The 25,026-nt window shown below is 42.0% G+C and overlaps 2 protein-coding genes across 2 annotated transcripts; one reads left to right on the top strand and one right to left on the bottom strand.

Moving 5' to 3' along the window:
• The first annotated feature begins 1 nt into the window (after position 1).
• Positions 2–14,517, top strand: LOC146173023 (CUE domain-containing protein 2-A). The gene is made up of 8 exons (XM_084583624.1): positions 2–159; positions 911–1,014; positions 1,732–1,863; positions 2,279–2,337; positions 2,443–2,579; positions 4,610–4,866; positions 6,745–6,805; positions 10,033–14,517. The coding sequence occupies exons 2-8, from the start codon at positions 920–922 to the stop codon at positions 10,177–10,179; spliced, it is 888 nt and encodes a 295-aa protein (XP_084439750.1). The 5' UTR covers positions 2–159; positions 911–919; the 3' UTR covers positions 10,180–14,517.
• Positions 14,518–14,788: 271 nt separating this feature from the next.
• Positions 14,789–24,191, bottom strand: Fancl (E3 ubiquitin-protein ligase Fancl). Its single transcript, XM_084583623.1, has 13 exons — positions 24,022–24,191; positions 23,743–23,862; positions 23,594–23,650; positions 22,492–22,592; positions 21,693–21,789; positions 21,046–21,111; positions 20,609–20,762; positions 19,966–20,049; positions 19,008–19,053; positions 18,797–18,881; positions 17,853–17,969; positions 15,870–15,941; positions 14,789–14,864 (listed from the first exon to the last, which is right to left on the bottom strand). The coding sequence occupies exons 1-13, from the start codon at positions 24,151–24,153 to the stop codon at positions 14,844–14,846; spliced, it is 1,152 nt and encodes a 383-aa protein (XP_084439749.1). The 5' UTR covers positions 24,154–24,191; the 3' UTR covers positions 14,789–14,843.
• Positions 24,192–25,026: the final 835 nt, after the last annotated feature.

Below are 25,026 nucleotides of genomic sequence, written 5' to 3'. Positions count from 1 at the left end.
CATCATATTGTTTACAGAGGGCGCAACGTTAGCTGCGAGCGGTCCCTGCGCGCGACCATTTTGTTTTAGGTTTGTTTTCACTTTCGGTCACAGTTTCCCCCAGACAACGTTATCCCTGTGCATCGAAAGAGAGCGGCGGTGATTCTCCACTGACAAAAGGTACGAGCACGACGCTTTTGCCGAAACCAAAAACCGCCTAACCTTTGACAACTGCACTTCAATGTTGCTCGTGCGTCAACTTGAGGTGACAGCATCGAAAGCGAAGCGACTTGGCGCATGCTACGTTCTCGAGCCCGCTGTATCTATCAGTGCGGCATCGCTGGCCGGACAGGGTGCTACACGGAGAAAGGAGAAAAGACGGCTGTGTCGGTTTACGGCGGAAGTGCGAGCTTGAGCGCCTGTTTTCTTTTTTTCCGCCTTTTTCTTTTATCTCATTGGATGCGAGGGCGCTACGCTTTTCAAATGGGAAATAAATAGGTCGTTCGACCGACCGCACTACCGAGAGCTCGGGCGTCTTTTCCGTAGCCTCCAGTTGTCAGCGCCGGTGCGAGGACGCTGTACGCGGCTAAGAAACCCGATAGGTATGCGGTTGGACTTCCAGTGCATGCTGTGAGAACGGAATTCAACGGGGAAAAAAAAAAAAAATTGAAACGGCAGTGTTTTCGGTTTCCGTACTGCGCTGTGTCGGCTCGGCGACCAGCACGGTTGCGCCTTGTCGAACTTCCTCACGTCCTGCTAGGTTTTATTGCTTCCTAGCGTAAACATAGTGGCCCGGTATTGAGAAGAAATAAAGCTCCTCTGCGTGGATATTGGCTGCAAGTTGAGCTACTTGCCGCGCACATTGATTATTGTTTCTGTTCGCTTTTTTTTTTTTTTTTTTTTCGTTTTTCTGTGCCGTTTTCGTCAACAGACGGAGAGGATGAACAGTGATGGTGCAACGCCGGCTTCGGACGCTTTCGTGAAGAAATCCCTCATCTGCTTTATTCAGCAGGAGACTGGGGAGGACTCCACAGAGTAAGAAAAACGCCCGTAGAAACTTTTCCTTCGTTGCGAAGCTGTTGATATTTATTTGGAAAAGGGGAAGAGAAATCATTATACGGATTTAAACATATATTTTAGGAAGTAAATAAATACAGGAATCAAACGTACAGAGTCTGAAAAGCCAAAAGGAAGTTACCTGCAGGCAAAGCGAAAGCTGCTACTGGGTTAAAAAAAAAAAAAGAAAACTGTTAAAACAACATTCACCGGGCAGATGCTCAGCAGGAACATGGGACATGCTCTGAGCAATGTGCCGATCTATCGATTACTACTGCCTCAGCAGTGGTTTGACCGTCTTGAGTATCAGCGGTTTGCACCTCTTCAGCTAAAGGTAGTTTTCTCAAGAAAAACTCTGAAATTAGCCATGTGCAACCCTGGTTTGAATTGCTGTGTCAGGTTAGTTCAAAGAAGTTATGCAAGTGGTACCATAAATACGCTTCTCTGCCTGCATATAAGAGAGTGAATGCCATATTTATGTGGCTCTTTAGCATGGCCTCCTAGTGTGATGGATGGTATGATGCCATAGTAGATTGTGACGTTCTGTTGCATTTACTTTTCATGGAACTATATACCTCGGTATATATAGAAAGCGGCAATAAATGATACGTGACTGCAGCAGCTGGCATTTTGTGGCCACAGCTGAATAAACTGCAAATACACACACACAAGAAAGGTCTGTTTTGCCATTTCCAGCATGATTGACGAAATTCTTCTGGCCTACGTCGTGGGAATCCTGGAGTCGGACATAGCAGAGGAAGGATTTGATGTCCTGGAGTTTAAGGAGATGCTTTCGGCTTACATCCCAAGTTTTGACTCAATATCGGAGTAAGCACGTTCTAAAAAAAATATTTGCAAAGTTGAATAGGCTGCATGAGTTTGCTGTAGCGTTATTTTGAAGTGGCAACTTAATTGTGAATTATTGCATCTAGTTTCCCTTCCAAGTACAGAAATAAATTGCTGTGAATGAGAAAACCTGTTTGAATCGCTTTTTTTTTTTTTGGACATCATTGGGACGTATTTGATTAACCGATTAGATTGATACATTAGTTCGCTATCCTATTAAACCCATTCATTCCAATTTGATCCACTTTAAATGCTCAGTAAGATCCAGCAGTTTTTATTTGTTGCTTTACAAGACATTTTTGTATAGTTTGTTGTGGAAAGCGGAAGTGTAAATACACTAGAGGTGTGCTCATGTGAATTGAACAGCGGTATCATACTGTACCTTCTTCTTTTACAGCACAAAAATATCATCTTGGGTGAGACTACTTTGCAGCAAAGTTGGCAAGCATACCCAAAGTAAGAACCTTCAAAACTTTGGGGAGAGGGGTGGGGATATTTCGGTGTGCTTTTATCTTTCGTCACTGCACACTTAGGCACTTTGTTTATTTTTTGCCCTTGCAGCCAAAAGAACAGGAACGCTAGTGATGTCTCCGATCATCTCACCAGAGAGCAAGGTCTCCAATAAGTCAGCACCACGGTCCCGAAACACTAGCCAATCTGAAGAGGACGTTGGCAAGCCTAACCGCATTGCTGTCTGTGTAAGATGCTGCAATGTTTTGTGTCGCAGTGTTTAATTTTATATATATATATATGATAGGTAGGAGGTTGGAGTTTTGGTTTTTATTTTTGCAAAATTGAGCTTGTTTTTTTTTTTGTGTGTGTGTTCACTTCAGAACAAGAATTTCTTTTTCAGGGGTTTTTTCTACATGTGCCTTGCCGTTGTTTCTTGTTCTTCCATTGATACGAAATGTGGTGTTCTAGTGAGTACAAAAGTCAGTCACATGTTCATTATTACCTAGCATTCCATTAATTAAAGTACAAAGGGTGTGAATTAGAGCTGTGCTCGTTTAAGGAAATTATATCGCCATTAACATAAAATTATAATTATTTATTTGATGTAATATTAAGGCAAAGGCTCGGGTAGAAATAACTTGCAAAAGGAAGGCTGTCATGCTATGGTTGAATTGTTTCGCTGGATTGAGCTATGGGACTAGGCATCACATGGTCTGCGTATTGATGGTAGCTGTGGGACTGCAGCCTAACAGTCATGATAGCCATAACATAACTTTCTATGATATCCATGCATGGCGTCACATCAGTGACCTTCTATGCGGCAGAGAAACCAAGGAGATTACATAGAAACTCCTTGGGAGAAACCTGTTCTATGCAGTTAGTACTGCCCTGGGTATCTAATGGCATCTCCTAGTTATCATGAAATGCTTGGAGCCTCTTGGTATTAATGTGAGGTTGCGGAGCAGTACCTCAAAACGCACAACTGGACTACTTAACTCAAGGATGCCACCAGCTTGCTGTGCTCTTAGCTTATGTACTTTGTTGTTTTCCTCCTTTGGGTGTAGCTCTTGCTTAATAACTGGGTAGCTATGATGTGGCTGTCATGGAGACTGGCCTTTTCCATAATAATAATTGGTTCACAGGAAAGGAAAGGCGCAGTATCTGTCACACTTGTTTCTGTGGACAGCGAAGGGAGGAAGGTGGGAGTGAAAGTGGAAAGAGAGAAAGGGGTACCCTAGTGGAGGTCTCCAGAGGAATATCAACCACCTGGGGATCTTTAACGTGCACTGACATTGCACAGCACACGGATGCCACTTCGTTTCACTTTTCCATCAAAACCAAATTCTGTAAACTGAATTTTGGTGTACATTTATTATTTTTTCACTTCGGTTTAAACTAAAAAGTCCAGTTATTTTGCTCTGCGCTACCTGTGTGTAGTTTATTTTCAAGAACGGGGAAGAGTCTGCTGAAGGAGCTGATGCAATGAGATGTCAATGCAATGAAATAAAACTTGCACTGAAAGCAAGGCAAAGGCAATCAATCTGGTGATGGAGACGCAGCTGGTGCATTATGGCAGCTTTGCTTTTGTCATTTGAGTATGTGGCATCATTTTTCAACAACTCCAGTGGTAACAAGGAAATTCTTCTCAAGTACTTAAGTGTTTTAGGTGGTTGCTGACATTTCATGTGCACATGTAGTGCTTAGCCTGGATGAGTTGTGGTTGGGATTGTTGTCAATTCATGCCCTGTTCATTTGACTTCACAAAGTTTGGCGGTTATGGGCTTTTCCTTTTTGTTTGTAATCTAGTAATGGCATGGACTGGGATGTGAATGGTTTGTACAGCCTGGGCTGCACTCTTTTTGTTTTTATAATTCACCCATTATACATGATCCAGATGCGTTTGCTCAAGGGACACAAAGAATCATGCTTATAACTTGTATGGCAATTGGTTATCTCAAATTTTAGCTATTTTTATTTATTTATTTATTTTTGGTAAGAAAGGGGGAAATTCTTGAGTATAGAAGGGCTGCTAGGTAATGTTTCGGCCTACCACCTATACTGAATTAACTCGCGCAACATTTGCACTCACATAATGAGCATTTCTTACCCTAGCCATTAAAATTGGTGAAAGCTTATATTTACCATGCCTTGAATAAAATTACAAATTGGCGCAGATTTTATTTTTTTTACAAATGAATTCATTGTAGGAACAAACTTAATGGTACAAGTCGCAGCAAGACTGCTATTTTTGTTTCTATTCGCTTGTATCTCGTAGGATGAGTCGGAGCTGTGTGATGGAACCACTTTCCGCACACTGTGCGAGATGTTTCCGGCGGCGTGTGCGCTGGAGGTTCGACGGTGCCTCATGGTTGCTGGCGGCGACACTGAGACCGCTGCACAGCTACTGCTCCAGCGTGATACGGCTGCGGAGGTGCTCCTATCCGGACCTGCACACGGATCAGCAAACCCTCGGAGAGATAACTCTTCACTTCCGCTTGGAGACAAGGAGCTCAGAGAACAAATCCTGACCAGGTTTGCTATTTTGGCCTCCTATTTTGCATCTAGAACCTAACCAAGGGAAGCAGCAGCAGCAGGAAAACATATTTCTGTAGCCGTCACTGCAAGACCTTAAAAGTAGGGTGCATGATCAAATTTTCGAGTTCAAGTACCCGTGAGATGATACAGGCACAAATTAAGGGATTAGGGATTAGACTAGGGCACGTACGTGAACCAACATTCACAAAGGGAGCCAGCAGATGGTAGCCGTTAATGCTGCCGCTTCATCCCCTTTTAGGCACAGCGTGAGTGTCCCCCCCCCCCCCCCCCCCCCCCTCAAATTTTGGAGGTGTCAGTCTTCTCTGCAGTAATACCTGGCGATTCACCATGTTTTTCAGTCTATAAGTCGCACCTTCATATAAGGCACAACTGTTCATTTTGTACTCACTGTAAAAACGCATTGAGGATTCCCTTTGCAGAGGGTGCGACAAAAATACTAAAGGCTGATGGGCTTGCGGCTTTCGCCGTGTGTAGATGATCCCCGAGCTCTGGCTAACATGCCTTTTTTCAACGGTCCACCTTTTTTTTGTTCGCTTCATCGACCTCGGTGCTAGTGTGACTTTGCATCAGTCATGGATCATTTTCTTTTTTACTCGCATTGAATTGTCTCCTTTCTGTCCAGTTCTCATTCTCAAGTGTACGTTCAACGGCTTGAACCTGACTTTTGCATTGTAACTAGTATTGTCAGCTCATAGGCGGCATCATGCTGATCGAGAACAGTGTGAACTATGACAAACCTCATTGATTCTGTCCGTAGCAAGGTTATGCCTGACTACCTGTAAAATATGTGAAAAATAACTTGGTTTTTGACATGCACGCACACACAGACACACAAAACAAAAGGCGAGGCGACTTTTGCATTGCATCGTACCCGCTGATAAAGACATTTCTTTAAAATCCAGTTATACACTGAAAGATACAATATTTCAAATATCAGTTGCATTGCAAAAGGGTACTTTTTAGTCTGTGCAAGTATTGAAATTTTCGAATATTGAATAAAATATTGATTACTTGAGCAAGCTTTTTCCGATTTCGTCAAATGCTTCACTCTGCGCGCTGTCGGGAAGGCCCTTTTCTCAAGTGGCAAGGTCCTTTTCACAAAAAGGCCCCCGGTGCATTTTGAGGGTGGTTGCGGTGAAGTGCGCAGTGTGGCGAAACTGTAGTGAACTCAAACATTTTCGGTGTACCCGATATTTTTTGAATAATTGAAAAATGCCGAATGTCAGTTTCTCGAATATCAGCACGAATCGAATAACACACACATTGAATCTGTATTCTAATTTTCAAATATTTTCAAACACCTGCTATTTAATTTAAAGAAGGTTACATTTTATTAGCTCCAGAATTGTTACAACATGTGGAGAAGAGACATAGCTTCTACATGAACATAACTTTATGCACAGTTGTACACAGAACAAGGACTGTTTCCCTTACATAACCTGTTCGGTTCATGCAAGGCATAAAGGTAAAGGTAGAACACTAGTTATTTCATAACAGATCCTGCCAAAAGTGTGCATATGAGATGTCAACGTGCACAGCCATGTGTGTTTCACGTTGTTATGGTGCGTTCTTACGTAGCTGAGGCAAGGGTCTTTGATGGCATGCACACTGTCTTCTGATGTGTGCACTGTCCAGCACAATGCAATGCCTACCGAAAACTGCATGCTCGCACTGCTCTTGATAAACTGCTACTGTTCACTGCTAACCGGCACTGGTAATAAACAAAACTTATTGCTTGTGGTGAGTGCACCGAACATCATTTCCCTAACTCCCAGAACTGCACGTCGCCCGGGTGCTTTAATTAATAGGCACGCATGAAGCAGCTAATGCTGGCACACCTGCTTTTCCTTTCAGATATGGCTACATCGATCAGGATGAAGATGGGAAGGAGCACAGGCCAGTTGCACCAAAGACGGTGAGTTTGCGCACCAGTGCTGTCTTCAGTGGTCTGAGGTTTGAGGACTCAACTCAAGTGAACGAGGAGGTGCTAGGGTCAATCGTCAACACCACAGGCTACTCGTAGGTTTTCTAGCTGACCCTCATCTTAGTAGTGGTCTTTCCATGGATGGAAAAGATTGGGAAAAGGTTCTTCGACCAGACCGTAGTGGTAGCCACGTGATTTGGGCGTCTGCCTTGTTTGCGGAGATGATGGGCTTGATTCCATAGTGCTGTCCTGACATTTATTTACATATTTATCTAGTTAATTTTCTGTGTTCAATTAATTTATATTAAAAGTAATAAGTGGTGACACACCTTGTTAAAAGGTATAGAAGAATTGAGAAAAATGCAGTCAGTCTCTGATGCGTGGCTTAAAATAAGGTGCAGCTCTTTAGAGAAGCAGGGCGCTTGGGTATCGTGTCAGAATATGAACCTTTAATAGTATGTTCTGTGGGAAGGAAGAAAAAAAATTAGTCTCAAGAAAATTAAGTGTTTGTGAAAATTGCGTATTCTAATAATTTTCAGCATGTACCGGTAAGTGAGGTGGGACGATAACTCGCAGGTGAGCTTTTCATTTCCTGATTTGAATGATGGAACCACCGTCTATATTTTCCATTGCGTGGCCCAGTGTTTTAAGTATCAAGTGAAAGCTGAAAAATCTTGGTGAGTGTTATAGAAACACAGGCAAACATTTTTTTTTTTCCTTTTTTTTTAATTTGGCATTAATACAGACATAGTCGAGTTGCAAAAATTTTAATGTGCCAGTAAGTTTACCAACGCCTCATCGGTGAGTATATAGTACTGGAGGCATAACTACAGAAATATATTTGTGTGCTGCAGGCACATTGGCATCTGACATACAGGAAAAATTGTTTGCAAAGGTTTTGTTATGATTCAATGCACACGAATTGCTGGCAACAGGATCCTCTGACGTGTCTGATAGAATCATCAGTTGATGGGTTCATAATGCACCACTTTTTTTTTCTTGTTTGGTGATAGTATGGATGGTAAAATGTTAGCAATAAAATTTTCTTTTTCTTGTTTTAGAGCTGTTACATGGGCATTAGGCGCTGCCTTATACGCATCCCAATGAGAGTTGCTAGAAAATAGTTTAGCGGTGCAATACTGGTACTTCTTTCTTTTAGATACGCATGTAATAGATGATGGGGAGGGGGCCCATTTGTCAGTCATATCGATATTTTGCGAACTGGTGAGCGTTGAAGAAGATTTTATCACGAACCTGTGATGGCAGTCAAGTTTCTTTTAGTGCGGTGATTTGTGCAGGGTTGGTGTTGATTGCCAATGAAAGCGTAGTTTGTTCAGAATTGATATGCCTAATGGCGATGTATGACCACTGCCCCTCATGCCCCCTCCCCCAGTATGAATTGCGCGGTGGTGTATCAGATGCAGCGCTTCTCGCAATTGCCTTCGTCTGTGTGTAATTGAATTGTGCAAAATATATATAGAGAACTTCTTGTTTGAAGAACTAGCTTGTTTTACCGGACATTGAAACTTGTATGATCCTGACAGAAGTCGAGCGGAGGGCGAAAAACCTTCGCTCATTGTACCCCTATGTTCTTCGAAATTGCAGCAGTGCGATAGTATTAGTTTTTTAATTTTGTGGTTACTGAATTTAGATGTGTGTCTTTGTCAGCGGAAAGGGCACACTGAATTGGGTTATGGGGAAGTGTATCGACGACTTTCTTTAATTTAATTCATTTTGTTCATTTAATTCATTTAATAATCGCACAGATGTGGGGAAGAAAGAAATTATAGATGTTACTCGAGCTCTGATAAAAAAGAGTCGCTTCAGTCACATATTGTCCACAGAAAAAAAGAAAATTTATAAGAGTCAGTTTTTGCAAATTATGGTGTCAGTGAGTGAGTAAATTTGGTTTAAGGGTATTCAGTGTTGTTTCCGCTTCTTTACCATCTTTCTTAAGAGTCTGCCACGCCATAAAAAAGCGAGTTATTTCTTGATGACCTGTTCTCAAGCTCATCTAGCCACAACAGTAATGTGTGACTTTTAGGGTTGCATAAGACTCCTACATATAGGGAAAAAGCTGTAGCTGTAATTATCAAGATTTATATATCTACAATTCATTTAGCCCACTGGGGTGGCGCAGTGGTTACGGCGCTCGACTGCTGTGGCCAAGGATGCGGGATCAAATCCCGGCCTCGGCGGCTGCTTTTCAATGGTGGCAAAAAGCAAGGTGCCCGTGTGCTGTGCAATGTCAGTGCACGTTAAAGGACCCCAGGTGGCCGAATTTTCCGGAGCCCTCCACTACGGCGTCCTTCATAGCTCGAGTCTCTTTGGGACATTAACCCCACAAACCAATCTAATTCATTTAGGTGTTTCTGAATGTTGCTTATTTTTGTATTGATCGGTTTTTTTCCTGTTTTGATTACCTTAATGTCTGTGACCAGTTCACTTTGCATTTTCGAGCTGTGTAGTGACCATGTGCGTTCATCCTTCAGAAGTCTGAAGAGAAACATTTGTTCAGGGGAGGGATTTCATTTCAGGAGGCAAATCAGATTGAGTAATAAAGCCAGGGCTAGTTTCAGTATTGCCAGAGCATAGCTACGAAAGGGAAAAGACTCCTACACTCAGGCCAAAGGCTCATGAGAGAAACCGACGTTTCCGTGCTGGCATCTTCTTCAGGGTTGGTAGGGTGGAAACAAGAGCAATACATTTTTTTTTTCTTTTTTTAAACTTCACTGCCACTGTTTCTGGGTAGGGTGTTACTACTGGTGAATCACACGAGTTGTGGAGTGAACAATGCGTCATCGCAAGGCAGACTGAGACTTCACAGAGGCCACCAATGGAAGGGAGTCTTGGGATTGGTTAATGTTGCCGGGAGTGTTTGGTATGAGCCGGAATGGTAGACCTACCTTAGTGCATTGATTAACCTGGCTTAGTATTGTATGGTAAAGTAATAATAAAAATAAAGAACCCTTTTGTACCTAAAGCAGTGCCCAGTTTGTTCTCATACTCAACTGTGAGGTTTCTCAGTTCGCAGGTTCAGTTTGTGATTTTGCGCAAGAATCATGAGTCTGAGCTGATGAGCATGTTTGTCGGCATGCTTACCCACGTGGTACCTCTTTCCTTTTCATGTGGTACCTCCTTGCTCACCATGTGATACCTCCTTGCTTATCGCATGGTACCTCCTTGCTTACCACATTGTGCCTTCTTGCCTACCTCAGGAACCAAAGAAGCTGATCCGTTACCGAGACAACAAGATCGTCAGCGTCAAGGGCGAGAAGTACTCAGAGGTGAAGCGGGAGGAGAGTGACGACATGAAACGAACCTACGTCACTCTAAAGCCGGCCCGGCAATATAGGTTCCACTAGGATCGAAGAAGAAGGTGTTGCTTACCCCGATTTGCGAATCGTGCTGCTTAAAGCATGCCTGCGTGACCAATTATCGGTGCTGCTATCGCTGCCACCATTGTTAGGATGCTCCCTGCAATCGACAAGCACATGCTAGTGCAAGGCCAATTGATTTGCATTCATATTGCGAGACTGGAAAATTATGTCGGAGATTAACCACTGTTTTTCAGTTGGCTTTGTGTGCAATTTCTCTCCGTCGCGCTTCCCAGTTTCACGGGGTAAATTCACGCGTAGAGGCTCCAGAGTTTCTTATCTTTCTTTTACAGTCACGTCCGGCTGCTCTATTACTTTGCGTGCTCCACTAAGGAGTCGTCTCTGCGTATTCGTCCTCTGGGTGTTACATAGCTGTCTTCGCAGCCATTTTGCACGAATTGTCTTAATAGCAGCAAGTCTCCTGCAGTCTCATTTGCTGCTGCACATTGTGAAAATTGCTCTTAACACTGCTGTCGAGTCAGCCTTGAAAAACAGTGTTCCCTCTTTTGTGCAAGTACAGTCTAGAGGTCTTCACATTTCGTTGGGGATGTTGGTGCAAAACTAAGGAAGAGTTGTGTGGCCTGGAGTTGCATTTGTGACTTGAACGATGTCATTATCATTGAGAATGTTGGTGCAAAACTGAGGAAGAGTTGTGGTCTGGAGTTGCATTTGTGCTTTGAAGGGTATGGTACTAGTAGTACCACTTATGACTGCCGGTGAGTTAGTATATTAAGCCTGCTCAAAAGTGGCAGAGTGATGACTGCTCTTTTGATCCAGCTCGAGATGGAGTGCTGCTTGTAAGAGAGGCTCTATTGATGTATACATACATATAAATGGATTTTTAAAAATTGACCTCTTTAGCAAACGGGCTGTTTTTAGCATGCCTGTTGCACATTGCTCTGGCATTGCGTTTGTTACTGTTTTAGATTTTGTGGTACTGGAGAGACTCGTGAACAATCAGGTAGCTTTGAGTGCTGTAAATACTATGAGGAAAACAAACAAATAAAATGTACCCTTTCCCTTCTACCCAGGAGTTCCTTGGGTATGGAAAATGGTGTTTTATATCATGTTGCTCACTCTAGGAATTAAATGCCTATTATAGCAAAAGTATTGGTTTCTCGGCTCACCCGAGGGCTATGTTTCACACTCTAACAAGGAACTGCTGCTGATATTTGCACTGTGAGTGAAGACGTATGTAACTCTAGTGCATGCATGCGTACGTGTAAAAGCAGTATTGAAGGGAACACCCTGTTAGCTTGTCATTGGGGATTCCTCTCCACATAGAAACGAAAGACATGCCCGATATTTTTCTTTGATTTTCCTACATATGCCCTTTTGATGCCTTTTCATATTTGGTGAACGACTGGGGGAGATCAGATTGATTTTTGAGTGCGAAATACCCGTTCTCTTTTATACTGCTCATACCTCTACACACAGATGCTGTTGTTTACTGTGGTGACAATGCAAACATCTCGTGCGGTTTCACACACTCCAAAGTAATGGTTCTTGTTATTGATTCATGTGGACTCAAGAGCAAAGAAAAAAAATCTGCAAGCCTGAATTTTGCCGTCATCTCATTTGCTGTGGCTGCTTGCTTGTCCGAGTGAAGCAGGGCAATTCTTGAGATGCAGTCTTGACTAAAAAGGGCTTCTCCCAGTTTCATGCCAGGGTTCTTTTTCTAACCGCCTAACTGTACTGCATTGTGGGGAAGAGTTTTTCTGCTGATATCTGTTTGCGGGCATACCATTGTTGCATGATGACCAAAAAGAAAACAAAGCGCATGTCGAGTTTTTGAATGCAGTGACATCAGTGGGTAAACATAAGCTCTTTTATCGGAGCCCTCACCCCTCATTGTCTACCAAGAGCGGCAGCATGTAAATCATTTAGACAAAAGTAGAGCCGTTGTTTCTTGATTTTGCCTTGGCACTGGCTGCATGAAGAGTCGGTCATTGCTGTTTGCATTTCTATGGGATTTGAAGCAGACATTTTAGCAGTAATTTTTGTGCCATGTTGGTGAAGTAGACAGTGTTGGGGCGATGATGTCAGGTGGCATCATTTCTAGCTTTAAACCGAAGGAGCTGAGGATTGTTTTTACGACGTTTCATGGTACATATGCCAAATACATCTTCTGTTTACTTGCGGGACAAAACACCTTTTTTGCTGGGTGCCAGTTATGTTTGTTCCCTGTCACAAGCTGCGAGATGCCGATTAGAATTCAATTCTTATTTCCAAACGACAATGTACAGAGGCACGGCAGACCTTAATCAGTGTGGTCACAAGGTCTGTAGCGTTGGTTTGCCACGTGTTGTGAACTACGCACTCTGTGTGTGGTACAACTCTTGAATTCACTAAACTTGCATTTGTTTCCTGTATAGGACGTCGAAATTTGCTGTGTGTAAGGTACATGCTGCTGGGCTGAGTGCTTTGAAGTCGGTTACTCTTCACTGGCTTGCTTCTGCAAAAGGAAGACGCACTTCGCGTCGGACGACTAAGAGCCCAATGTAACAAACGGTGCTGCCTGGTTTAGATTAACTCCTTTCTCTGTGCTGGATCTGGTGTTCTGATCTCGAGCAAGATTACATGTTGCCCATGGGTTTGCAAGATCTTACCTTAGTTGGTGCGTCTGTAGGTATGACAGCTTTTAAGATTACTTTTCATCACACATCCTGTATATTTTTCTTCGACATGCAACCTCGCACGTTTACATGCTACAGACTTTTGTTCATAGAGCTGCGTTCCGAAACGATGCTGTTTTATCAACCGAACAAGGCAGCTAGTGTAGTAAATAAAGTTACGACGCAATAGATGGCGCGGTGGTGTCAGCCAACGTGTAATCACACGAGACGGTGATCAAGTTATTTTTTTATGCATAGGGTTACATCGTGGCATGGCAGCGACTTTTAACAAGCAATACCCATTGCATTCCATCAGATTGTGATCAGAGTTCACACTCAAATCCAGTCTATATTCTAACTAGTATACCATCACTAAGCAACACACTGTGTGTGCTGTTGGCGGAGCAGTGTGGAAAACACTCTAGTTATAGTACCTGCACCCCTCGCTGGAATTCACCACGGCACCCTTAATATTGGAGACGGGCGGGGTGTGGGCCTTGAAACCATTGACACTATTTGGAAGCTGGTGAAGCTTACCATCCTAACTCTATTTTCTTTTATTTTTGTATTATGTTCAGTCCTTTCATGGTTCTTCTGTTAACGGCTTTTTTCAGAATTCTTCTTCAAATGTGGTTTTCTTAATACATCAAATCTTGGCAAATCACACTATATGCAATTTATAAACAGTCCTGTGGTGATTGAATAGAAACGAAACTGCTTTGCAATATTTAATACTGATGAATAATTCTCTACACTACAGTCTGTGACAGATTCAAAAAACACTTCATTTGGGGGTGATTTTATGTGGAGATTTTACCGTTTTTCTCGAATTGCAAATCACAGCCATTCTGAATTAAGGCAAAATGAAAACTCTGAACGCATGTGTTACAAAATATTCCAAAGCTCCAACACCTCGAAACTAAAGTTATTTTGCACTGTTTGGCGCAGTAAATTAAGCACAGGGCCAACATTGATGTTTACAAAAGCTTTTATGTAGGCTTGAGATAGAAACCGGGTTGCATAGATACTGAAGTTGGTGGTTTATCTTAAAGTACTGGTCCCGATGGTACTAGCATAGCAAAAAAGAAAAAGGGGTACATTCCATGAACACCGCTTTGAAAATTATTTTAAAATTAATTCTTTGGTCTCTTCGGTAACAGCATAGTGCAACATAAAAGTTACCACAAATGAGACTCTTAGGACAGCGCATTGTCCTGTGAGTCTCTCGTGCAATTATTACGTTGTGCTAAGTCGTTACCCTAGAACAAAGTTTTACTTCAGTTCTTTGGTTTCAAAGGCCCGTGCCTCCTCTCGGTATATGGTGCAGATTGTGGCATCCCACATTTTTGCATAGCCTGGACTTATCCAACACTTGTCGCATCGTTTTGATAACACCGTCTTGTCGCCCTCTAATGTTTGGTTTGTAGCGTGTTGTAAAACGTGCTAGTTGTGCATACCACGTCTTTTGTGCAAAGTGTTTGTAGAAAGTGAACAAAGAAAAGTAGTCACTGGAATGTGTGCGTGTGAAATTCGTTTCTCGCACCGTCTAACAAAGACCAGTGTACAGGGTTCGGCTCACGGTGTACAGGTGATTGTCTTTGCTGTTCACCCAACTTGGTGTTGGTTCCTTTCCTGTCCTCCTTATCCAAAGAGCTGTACATAGTCGTGCTTGTGACATACGCAATAAATGTCTGTATTTATGGAGCCCCCAGGAAGGCATTTGTATGTTTTCTTTTGGCACATAATTTTATGAATAATATGTGCCCTTTCAACTGAGCTTACTCTTTTGAAGGAGTGCATTTGTAGATTCATTTGTACGTCTCAAGTGTTTAGAAAGGAGTAAGAAAAGAGAAGACATTTGAAAACGTGAAGCATAAAAAAAAGATAATTTCATCAAGATTGGTGCATGATAGCCTAAGATACCTATGTGCTACCGGAACCAACAAACCTGAATTTTGACTCTTCCTGCTGTCCACTTTTCAGCGCTGAACGCAGACACAGTTGACATGTTTCAAAACATAATTTATTTGTAGTCGTTCACATCTTGCATGACATAGGCTGTGGACAAAAGATGGGGAGTGTTTGCGTCAAAATCTGTACACTTGCTACAAATGCAGTGCAAAATGGGGCACAAGACAAGTAAGGAGCTCAAAAGAGCACCTGTTCAGCAATTTTTCTCTCGTCTGTTTTCAATTTCCTAAGCTTGCAGCAATGCATTCCTGCCAACTTTTTTTGTACTGTATTGCTTGGCCACTACACATACAAACTTAATTTGGCCTGCAATAATAGAGTACCGCGTTCTAATTAATACCAAGATGCAATTTTAACAGAATATGGTGCTTTTAAAATCAAAAATTGCCAATAAAACGTCTGTGTTGGCGTCGCCAGTCAATTATTCAAGAAAATTACGAAGTGTCGGCATAAGTCGTATCCCGCCATTCACATCGGATTGGGCATTGATCACAAACTCCACTTTGGTATAGGCATTGCTAGGTTGAAATGAACAACAGTAAAATTATTAAATGCAATTTTCTCGGTAATAAATGTGTATTTTGCTGCCGGAAAAACATCAGCATACACGGAAAGAGTCACAAAATTGATTTTCACTAGAACAGAAATCGGACAGAGTTGCCCTAGGTGTTCCCTTAACTATTTGACTATGTATTTTGATGCAACTGCATAATAAGGCCCTCATAAGCTAGCCATTCCCGACTTGTGAACACTGCATGCTTTTTCTATTTGTAGCAACGCTTTTGTACCTTGTTATTCACATGTGCTAACGACGGCATATGAGACCAAAAAGCATCCCATTTCATTACTCTTTTCCCGTGTTTCAAGAAGAGAAAATTTGCTTTTTGGCCCAGCAAACAAAAACATTCTTCCTCTATGTGATTGGTGCTGAATGCCGAAAACCAGTGTGACACCACAGCATAGCCTTCACATTTATGCTTTTTTTTTTTCTATTCAAAAATTCCTTGTCTATGTCGTCTAATCATCTAACATCAGCGCAAGCTAATATTCTTTTTGAAGGGATGAGCCTTGGATCATCCTGTGCTGCCTTACCTCTGAGCAGTACGGGCACTCTCCAAAAAACATGTTGAAGTTTTGCCTGACAGAGGGCAAGGAACGCATCCACTGCAAAAAAAAAAAAAAAGCATTGCGACAAGTTGTCGGAACACACGCGTCTTCAGCATAGCGTGACGTAGCATGGTTTGAACTTAACAGTCTTACTAAACCCAGACAAACGGTCCTTTCCATGCGACCCTACAAATAGGATCTGGAGCAATGGCTTGATTCCGTTCTCTCAGTAGCACTGTCCCCTCGCTTCCGAAGATGAAAACTGATGCAAACGGACAAGACTGCAATTAAAAACAATCATGCTCATCCGCTCTGTGGCACAATGGGTTGGCACTCATTTTTAAAATTGAAAGACAGCTCCTGAGAGTCCTATTTTTGGTATTCACGTTTCTCTGCCCCTTTTTTAAATAACAAGAATTAACAACACAAGTTATTTACCACCTTCTCCGGGCGTGTCTCCTTTTAGGTTGAGTTTCTTGGTGCTTTGGAGTCGAAATTAGCACTGAAAGAACTCCGAGACGAGCTGGAAAGCAAAACCTCTAGTTTTGGTACTGTACCATCAAGAGAATGGAATTACGCAGAACTGAAGTTGGCAGCCTGGTGAGATCGAAGAGGCAGATAAAGTTTGCTGTTGTCAAGCAAGGCAAAATTTTTAGTGTTTCACACTTGCCTATAGCAGAGCTCATCATTAAAAGGTTACATACAGCTTGTTTGGCTTATTCTGTGTTCCACATCAGTTACAGGTGTCCTTCATGTATTCCTTCGAATAGAGTGCTTGTTGCTATACAGACTAAGTATCGCTTAACCAGTGCCTATCAGGCAGCATGAGGAACAAGACTGCTTGCAACCGTGACGAATCTTGTGACTGCAACTGTGACGAATGAGGCATTCTTTTTTAGGTTCATGGCTACAAAACATTTTGCATTCTGCACAATTTCAACACAAGCAGTAGACACTGTTAGCAAGCACACAAGCTGGGTTTGAAATTGTTTACACCACATCTTGGGAATTCCGAACTCTAACCCAAGGTTAATGTGGCAAGTTGGCCGTGTTGGTACATTGTTCTCAGAAAAGCAGCGCAAAAAAGACGCGGACAAGGACGAGATGACAATGCCGGATGATGTCAGCGCCCGTCCTTGTCATCTCGTCCTTGTCCGCGTCTTTTTTGCGCTGCTTTTTTGACATCACAGCACAGAGCTTTGATTCAATATTAAAAAACCATGTGCCCCGAAATGCCTATAGTGAAGGATGTGTAACGCGAGTTTTATATGCCTCTGACCAAGAGCAAGCTAAGCCAGATTCTCTGATTTGCACTTGGCCACACATATGACTGGCAGAGGTCATTTTGTATGCAAACAGAGATAGGTAAACTGCAAAAGGGAGGATTGTTGGGCTAGTTGGTTCATGATTTAGAATAAAAACAGCGTGAAACCACAGGACGACAGAAAAGAAGCACGGACTTGAGCGCCGACTTACAACTGATGTATTTCGTGCAAGAATGCAAATACGAAAAGCAAGTAGAAGAATATTACAAAATTACTGCCGATATCATTTGTCAATGTCTAAAAAGGCTATTTCTTTCTTCGATAAGTGAAGAGATGGTTCGCTCAAGCAATTTTACCCCTCTGCAAAAGATGTAACTATGTGTGGGTGCATTCCGGAAGTGCGAAGTGATGCGCACGTATAGTAGCCAGCTAAAACGGGAGCTTTACGAAGCCTTCGTTATCCATGATAGGGGGAAAATTGCTTGAGTGAACCATCTCTTCACTTATCGGAGAACGAAACAGCATTTTTAGATATTGACAAATGATATCGGCAGTAATTTTGTGTTAATCTTCTGGTTGCTTTCCGTATTTGTGTTTTAGCACGAAATACACTCAGTAGTAAGTCAGCGCTCGTATCTGTGCTCCTTTTCTGTCGTCCCATGGTTTCTGCTGTTTTTATTCTAAATAAGAGCTAGGTACTTACTTCGGCCAGGCAAGACTGGTGAAATGGCTTGGTGCAGCGGGAGTTTTGGCACAGCCTGTCTGGAATGTGACCCTCCAGGAGGTAGGAATAACAGATGCCACAGGCACAATCGACGTCCTGAAAAAATCACAGTTTTACCACAGTTAATATTTTATTTTTTATATCTTCCGCTGCGCCAGCATGGCAAAATAATAATGTTGCAAAAACTCACTTTTTAAGCCTGACCACAAATCTTGGAAATCGATCACAAACTTCACTCATGGCCACAGCAATGAATGCTTTCTTATACTGCAAAACCTCTTAGGCATTTCTTAAGGTCCCGAATTCAGTACTTAACTTCATTTAATGGTACAAAGTGACACATGAACCGTGAAAGATGTCATGGTAGATGGCTCTGGATCATTTAGACCACCTGGACTTCTCGGACATGTATTGACATTGCACAGCAAATGGGCTTTTCTTTATCTTGCCCCCATCAAAGTATCGCCACTGTGGCCAAGAGTGAACGCGGCCAAAAAGTGAGATCAGCAACCAGCCATTAAAGCCATCGAACCACCACAATGAGTCCCGTATAAAAATATGCCAATTCATGAAAGCATCTATTGAAGGGTACAGTCAACCAGCAGCCCCCTAAAGTGACATAATGAATTGTATGAGAAGATAAATGCAACATAGGAAGTTTGTGGAGATAAAACAGCTACAGATTGTGCATGATGGGTTTAACTGAAGGGATATAGACAATTCCCTTTCTTGCTGTTGTTGTTGAAGGAGACATATCTGGGCAAATGACAAGATCAGTTGACTGTACAGCATTTTAGTGAAGAAAAGCGCATTGTCTTCAAGCTGTGAGGCACTTGTGAAGATTACCATGGTCAAACCTGGAAACTCTTACGAGCACAGTGGGCACGACACGGGCAAAACATGGGCATGAACAGCTGTCTCACCTCTGGAGGTTCAGCACCGAGTCTGGATGGCAACTCCATGCCTAACAGTGACGCCAGGTTTGCAGTTATTGAGTCGTTGCAATTCCTACATTAAATGGCACAAAGTCAGGGTAACTAGTTTTTGATATGGAACTGGTGCCAAGGAATGACCTGCTTCAGCTTGGCCATTCCATTGGCAAGCATGTAAGAACCAGTGAATAATGCCACCCACCATCCGCTTTTGTTTTCTTCCACAGATTCTTCATGAGAGCTAACGGCTGAAACAAAAGGCAGTGGCATTTAACAGCAAACAAATACATAATGATGCTGGTATAGAAAATGCATGCTGCAGTACACCACCTTTAAGCTAGCAAAGAAATTTTTAGATAAGGAGCAAAACGTATCTACAACAATCTCAAACAAGGGGCCAAGGGGGAACAGCGCAAGCTACACACGGACAAAAGGGGAGGACGAGACACACACAGCGTGAGTTGTAAGTAAGCGATGTGCGTGTCTCGTCCTCCCCTTTTGTCCGCGTGCAGCTTGCGCTGTTCCCCCTTGCGATGAATCAACTAGCCCGCAACGTTTTATTCAAGTTAATCTCAAATAACATAGAAGTAACTGTGGTTGGCACCATAAAGCATAGTTTTGAGCATAAACAAACAAATAATGCAAATCTTCGTGCCAGTATCACTAACTCTCATTTCTCCCCTGGCCCACTTTGCTCTTTTCCCAGCCCCTAACGTCTAGGTGAGATAGGGTGGCCATTAGTCCACATTCAGCATCCACGTTTAATATTCATCTCATAAAATGCACATCTTACCAAGCGCTACATGTAGTCACAATACATGGGACCGTATTTTGCAATGATTCCTTTTCTTTCTAAGTCACTCTTTTTTCCAACCACAATTGGTTGCTACTACTTGTAACATCAGAACCACTGGCGAAATAAGCAATCTGTGTCAATGGCTCTGATATTGAAGGTGGCCGTGAAGAAGAACAGAGATGCACTGAAAAAAGAATTGGTACAATATATGACCCCATAACTGCATCTTCTGATCACATATGATAAAACTGCAATTTCAGCTGACAAATATACATAAAAGAGTGAGCCATAGCAATGAGTAAAGTGGAATTGAAACAAACTACACAAGTACTGGGCAACTAAGCAATAGTTGATAAGTACTCACGTTTGTGAGGACCGCAGAATTCAAGCCTGGGAAACATCCTCGGTGCCCTGGGTTGTACAACTACAGCTACGGAAACGTTGTTTCCTGGACATAAACAGGAAGAGTTTCATGTCAACACGGTTTGCAGACAACATGCAGTAGTGACCGTCAGCATGAAGGCACACAAAAGAATGCACAGGATAACGAGCACTATCATTATAGATACTAATGTACTTTTGATTATAGGTATATAGTATGGGCCTGCCAAAGACAACAGAAGGCTGGTGGTACAGTGCCTAAAAGCATGGGACATATACTATATAAATTCGATCACGCAGACTGCATTTCAGCAAGGTTCTAGAGCAGGCCACACTGAAACCATGCTGAAGTTCCATCAATGCAGCTTCATCTAATTGCATATAAAAGCAAGCAATGAGAGCCAGTGTTGCATACGCCTTTGTAAAAGCACATATCGGTAATGGTGTTTTTATCAGCTGTTATGTTACAAGGTCATTCATGCCACAAAGTGCCACAATATATTTGAATTGTATCATCTACCAGCAGGTGGAAGGATTGCATAAAACCTGTGACACAAAAGCCCACACACTTATGCTCGCAAATAAAGAGCACGCTCACAGTGTAACTATAAAGGGGAAATTCCTACCTAGGGCTACCCTACGATAGCAGTCACAGTGTCTCGGACTGGTCGGGTCGAGAACCCAGGAATTTGCATCTAAATCGTCCATCACAGCCCAAAAATCTTGCAACTTTTCAACTTCTTCCTTGAATTTTTCATAAACTGCTTTTAATGTCTGATCCTGTGAGCAAAAAAAGAAAGACACCATGACATCTCAAAAAGACCTGCTTTTTTTTACAACATGCACAAATAAAAATTTCAGTGCCAGGAAATTCCATTTCGATGGTGCCAAAAATTACTAGTATAACAAAAGTCATTATCAAATATCCAAAAATGTTGAAATTAGGCATTTCCTGTGAGGAAAATTAAGACATCCACTGCGAAATGGGCAGTTAAAAAAGAAGAGTTACTGAGTGGTTTTCTATAAATCAATGAGACCAGTTAAGTAGTCGTAAGTTACCAACACTGTTCCAATAAAATTCTAGTGGAACAGGCAGGTCGGACTCGATCGTGGGCTCTTCAACTGGAAACTGAAAGGAAAAAAAAAGGAAACTTAATCAGCATATATGTTATTCGTTTCTTATTCTTGCAAGAACTTGCTTTTTACACTATTAAACCCTTTTTTGTAGAAAAGTGTTTTGGTACAAAAGAGCAAAAGGTGTTGCCAAAATTATACTTAAGCTGCTGATACAGGAGCTGGAATCTGTATACAAGTCACTTGCTTCAAACAAATGGAGCATGGAGCAATTAGGAGGTTTGGCTTAGGTTTCTGCCCTTATCAAAAAGAGATAAGAGAGAGGAATAAGAATTTGCTGTCGTAATCATGTATCATGAAATATTCATACAATTTATTATTGATGGCACTGCCTTTGCGAAAGAAGTCATTACCTCAACAATGCCACAGATTCTGTTATTAATGAAAAAAAAAAAAGCAGTAGTCCAGCAACATTCATCCTCACACCCTGGTGACTCCTACCGACCAGAGCAGAGATGTTTCAAAAAATGCCACTAAGGACTTCTGAGAATAAATATTCCTCTGCATTAAATGTACTTTTCAGCAACATCTGAAGCATTCGAAAATAATTTGTGCAACACTGCGTAAAGAGCTTACCGCTTCAGAAAATCTAATCTTCAGCAGATGTTTCCTCTTCTTCTCATCAGTGTGTTTCAAATGTATTTCATCACCCGATGTGCTCAGGTGCTCTAGGCTGTGACAAAGAAATTAAAGACCAAATAATCTTTACCATAAAAGTTTCTGGACACTATGCCACTATCCAGACAAAATACTAAACATAAAACATCTGTATGCTAAGAGCTAATTTTGTCATTCACTTGGACATGGACCTTGGGAAAAGGGCTGAAAACTATTTGCATTCCAAAGACAACTCATTGCCAAGCCCATCTCTATGCTGCACATATGAAGGTTTTCAGTCAGCAGAAGCTCCAAAACTAAGTTACCCACGTCATTTTTTTTCTCATACATTTGTCAGTATTATATGCACAGAATATCTACAACTTATTCTGCCAGAAATGATAATATTAAGAAGATAAAGTGCTTTGTATATTTAGTTTACAATTATGGCATGCAATATCCCATTTTTGTTCGTCAGTGGCTGCTGGAAGAGTTCATTACCATCATTTAAAACAAAGTTTTGTTTCTATTGCATAAAGGATTTGTGTGAAGGCACGCAGCAAATGGAATCATATGCATAGTTTGGCATTTTGGGTTCCTTAAGTCCATTTCCTTAAATTCTTTTTGTTTTCATGCAACTACCATCGATGCCTGGAAACCTAGCCTACATATCACAGGCCTTTCGATATGCTGGTTTACTTGGTTGGGCATATTACCGCTTTGCTGTCAATGACCAATTCTATCCTACTTAATAGTACGACTCCAGTCAGACACTCACTTTTCCCATCCGCACTGTTCCAATTCTGCCATTATCCTACTGAAGACTTCAGGGGCAGGATCAAAGGTCCGGATTTTCTTTTTTGACTGCAGAACGATCTCCTAATATGCAAGAGAGAGGGCAGAGGGATGGGATTCTTGTAGAACACAAAGCAAAATGAACAGGGACTGAAGTTTCAGTCCCATAGCCATGTTTCGACAAGAGGACTTGTCAAAATTTTGGCTAGTGGCCCGAGGCTTCCCTTCAACCTTGTTGTGGTTTGTCTCTCCTAATATATAAGTTCAACAAATTATTAAGTGTTGCTATGGGTTTCCGTACTTCTCCAATTCTTCTGCGTTGAATATTCTGTGCTGCTCTGAATGCCAACCAAATTTTATTCGACTTTGTCCATTTATAAACACTGTAGGCAACAGCACTGACAAGCAAGAGAGAGCCGCTATGTGTGCTGTAGTAACGAAAGACCACAGCTTTTTTCAAACATTTAGTGATCAATGCAGGTAAACAGTTCCAATGGCGTGTTGTAAGGGAAAGTCTGACATTTGACACAGTATGGTCCTGGCAAAATACCTTAGAGTGGTTGCATCTAGGGATTAGGCGCAGCAAAAATGTAGGTATCATGTGAAAAACCACACAATAATTTCATTCTGGCCACTTAATTGATGGTGTAAATGGGGTTCAAAGTTGAGCTGCCTGAGCATGTTAGTGATTGATGAGGCTGACGGGAAATCGGATAGAATAAAACTGGCATAAAGGCGCTGGATGCACTAGTTTAGCAAAGTGTTAAGAAAACAGCATTTTTAAATGTCTTACTGCAAATGTTGCATACATGTGTCCCATTTGAGGCTTTATGTAATAGAACTAAATATTTAACAGCTGAAACAGAGCGGATAAACTGATCCAGTGTGTGGTAATTGTAATCAAGACACTTTTCCTTTGTCAGACAATGTGTATAACAGCAGAGAATAGTAATTTCGGACAGATTTCACAGTTTTTCGAACGTAAAGTCCCTTTCGTGATTCGTTCTAGACTGGGTCTCACTGGTAACCGCGAATCAGATTCGACACTGTAATCCAATGTAACCAATCAATGAAGTATCACTCACCATCAGATTGCAAAACTCCATCAAAAAATGGCTGGCTGACTTGCATTTTGAGAAAAGCTGGAAAAGTCCACGGTACTAAATAAACTGAAGTTTGCAGCTAAAGCGCTAAGCATGCAGCCAATATTAATTTAAAACTGCTCCATACAAACCTCGTCAAAATTTTTACCCGATGAAATGATAAGTTGCTGGAGGTCCCAGTCACCACTCAAGCAATAGGTGTCCGGATTGTGGACGTCTCCGACGCTTAGATGGACAAAAAAGTCTTCATCCTACAGGCAGAACGAACGTATAAGCGCAACACAGTACAGAAAGTCAGTCACAGAAGCAAGCGATAGAATTAGAGATTCGTTCGTCTTCTGAAAATGAAGACCCTGCACATTTTCGCAGTTCGATAACCTATAAAACCATTATTATTGACAGGCACTTGCCAGTATTTTTAGAAAGCCCTTGTACTCGGTGCAGTTTTCGTTCATAGGAAGCAGAAGAGGGAAGCGCTTTAAAATCTCGTTGTCTAAACGATCACATTCGGCGCCGTCGACCACGTATCGGGGCGCGGCCATTTTCAAACACTTAGTTTTTAATGATGATGATGATGATAACCACACAGCTTCGGTCATCACTGATCACACTTTTGTGGCGAGGAATCGAGAACGTTCCCAACGCTCCCTCATGCCACGCTCTAGCGACTTCGTCCATTAGTGATAGTGGTGATAATTTTTATTTTATTGGCTATATTTTTTGCATGGTACAAGGGCGCCAATTTGAAAACGTGTTAAAAGAATAACAGAGGTAGCCGGCTTTGTTTCGATATTTGTCTGGGAATCTGCCGAACCTGTGTCTTCAATCCTCCCGTGGCCAACCTCCGCAAGTTACGCAAATGTGCACACTACGGGAAAGCTCACCTCACCGGCTACCGGTAATGCAGCCAACTCCTCGTTCCCAACAAGACCCGACAACCATCAACTACAGGGTCGCTCAGTAGGAAAGAGAATAAACATTGAGCATTCAATAAATATTTACTCCGTAATTAAGTGCAACAAGCACGCTGTTTTCTGTTTTCCACCTAGAATTCCTCTTGGCGCAAAATATCCAAAATCTTTTTTTGTTTTGTTTTCTTGTACCTTATTGAAGAAATAACGAATAAAACCGTCTTTTTGCGCGAAATGATCGTTCCTTTTATATTGAGCGCCCTGTACATTCCCCAAGCTTGAGGGGGTCTAGAATTAACCCAGACAGCACATAAACGTTATAATAAAGCTATTGTTTGAGTCACATGTTAATACAATGTTCTTATTATCATCTTTATTGCGAATGCAATACTACGCCAGGTCTAACCACTCGTCGCTATATGCCGTGTCCGTGTCCGTTGTCCCTCATAAAAAAAAAAAAAAATCATCCTGCCATGACGTTTGAATTCACGTTACCCCTATGCC

This window comes from Amblyomma maculatum, chromosome 11, assembly GCF_055883805.1.
Source record: "Amblyomma maculatum isolate TAMU_Amacu chromosome 11, ASM5588380v1, whole genome shotgun sequence".
NCBI lineage: Eukaryota > Metazoa > Arthropoda > Arachnida > Ixodida > Ixodidae > Amblyomma > Amblyomma maculatum.
This window is presented reverse-complemented; position numbering and strand designations above follow the sequence as displayed.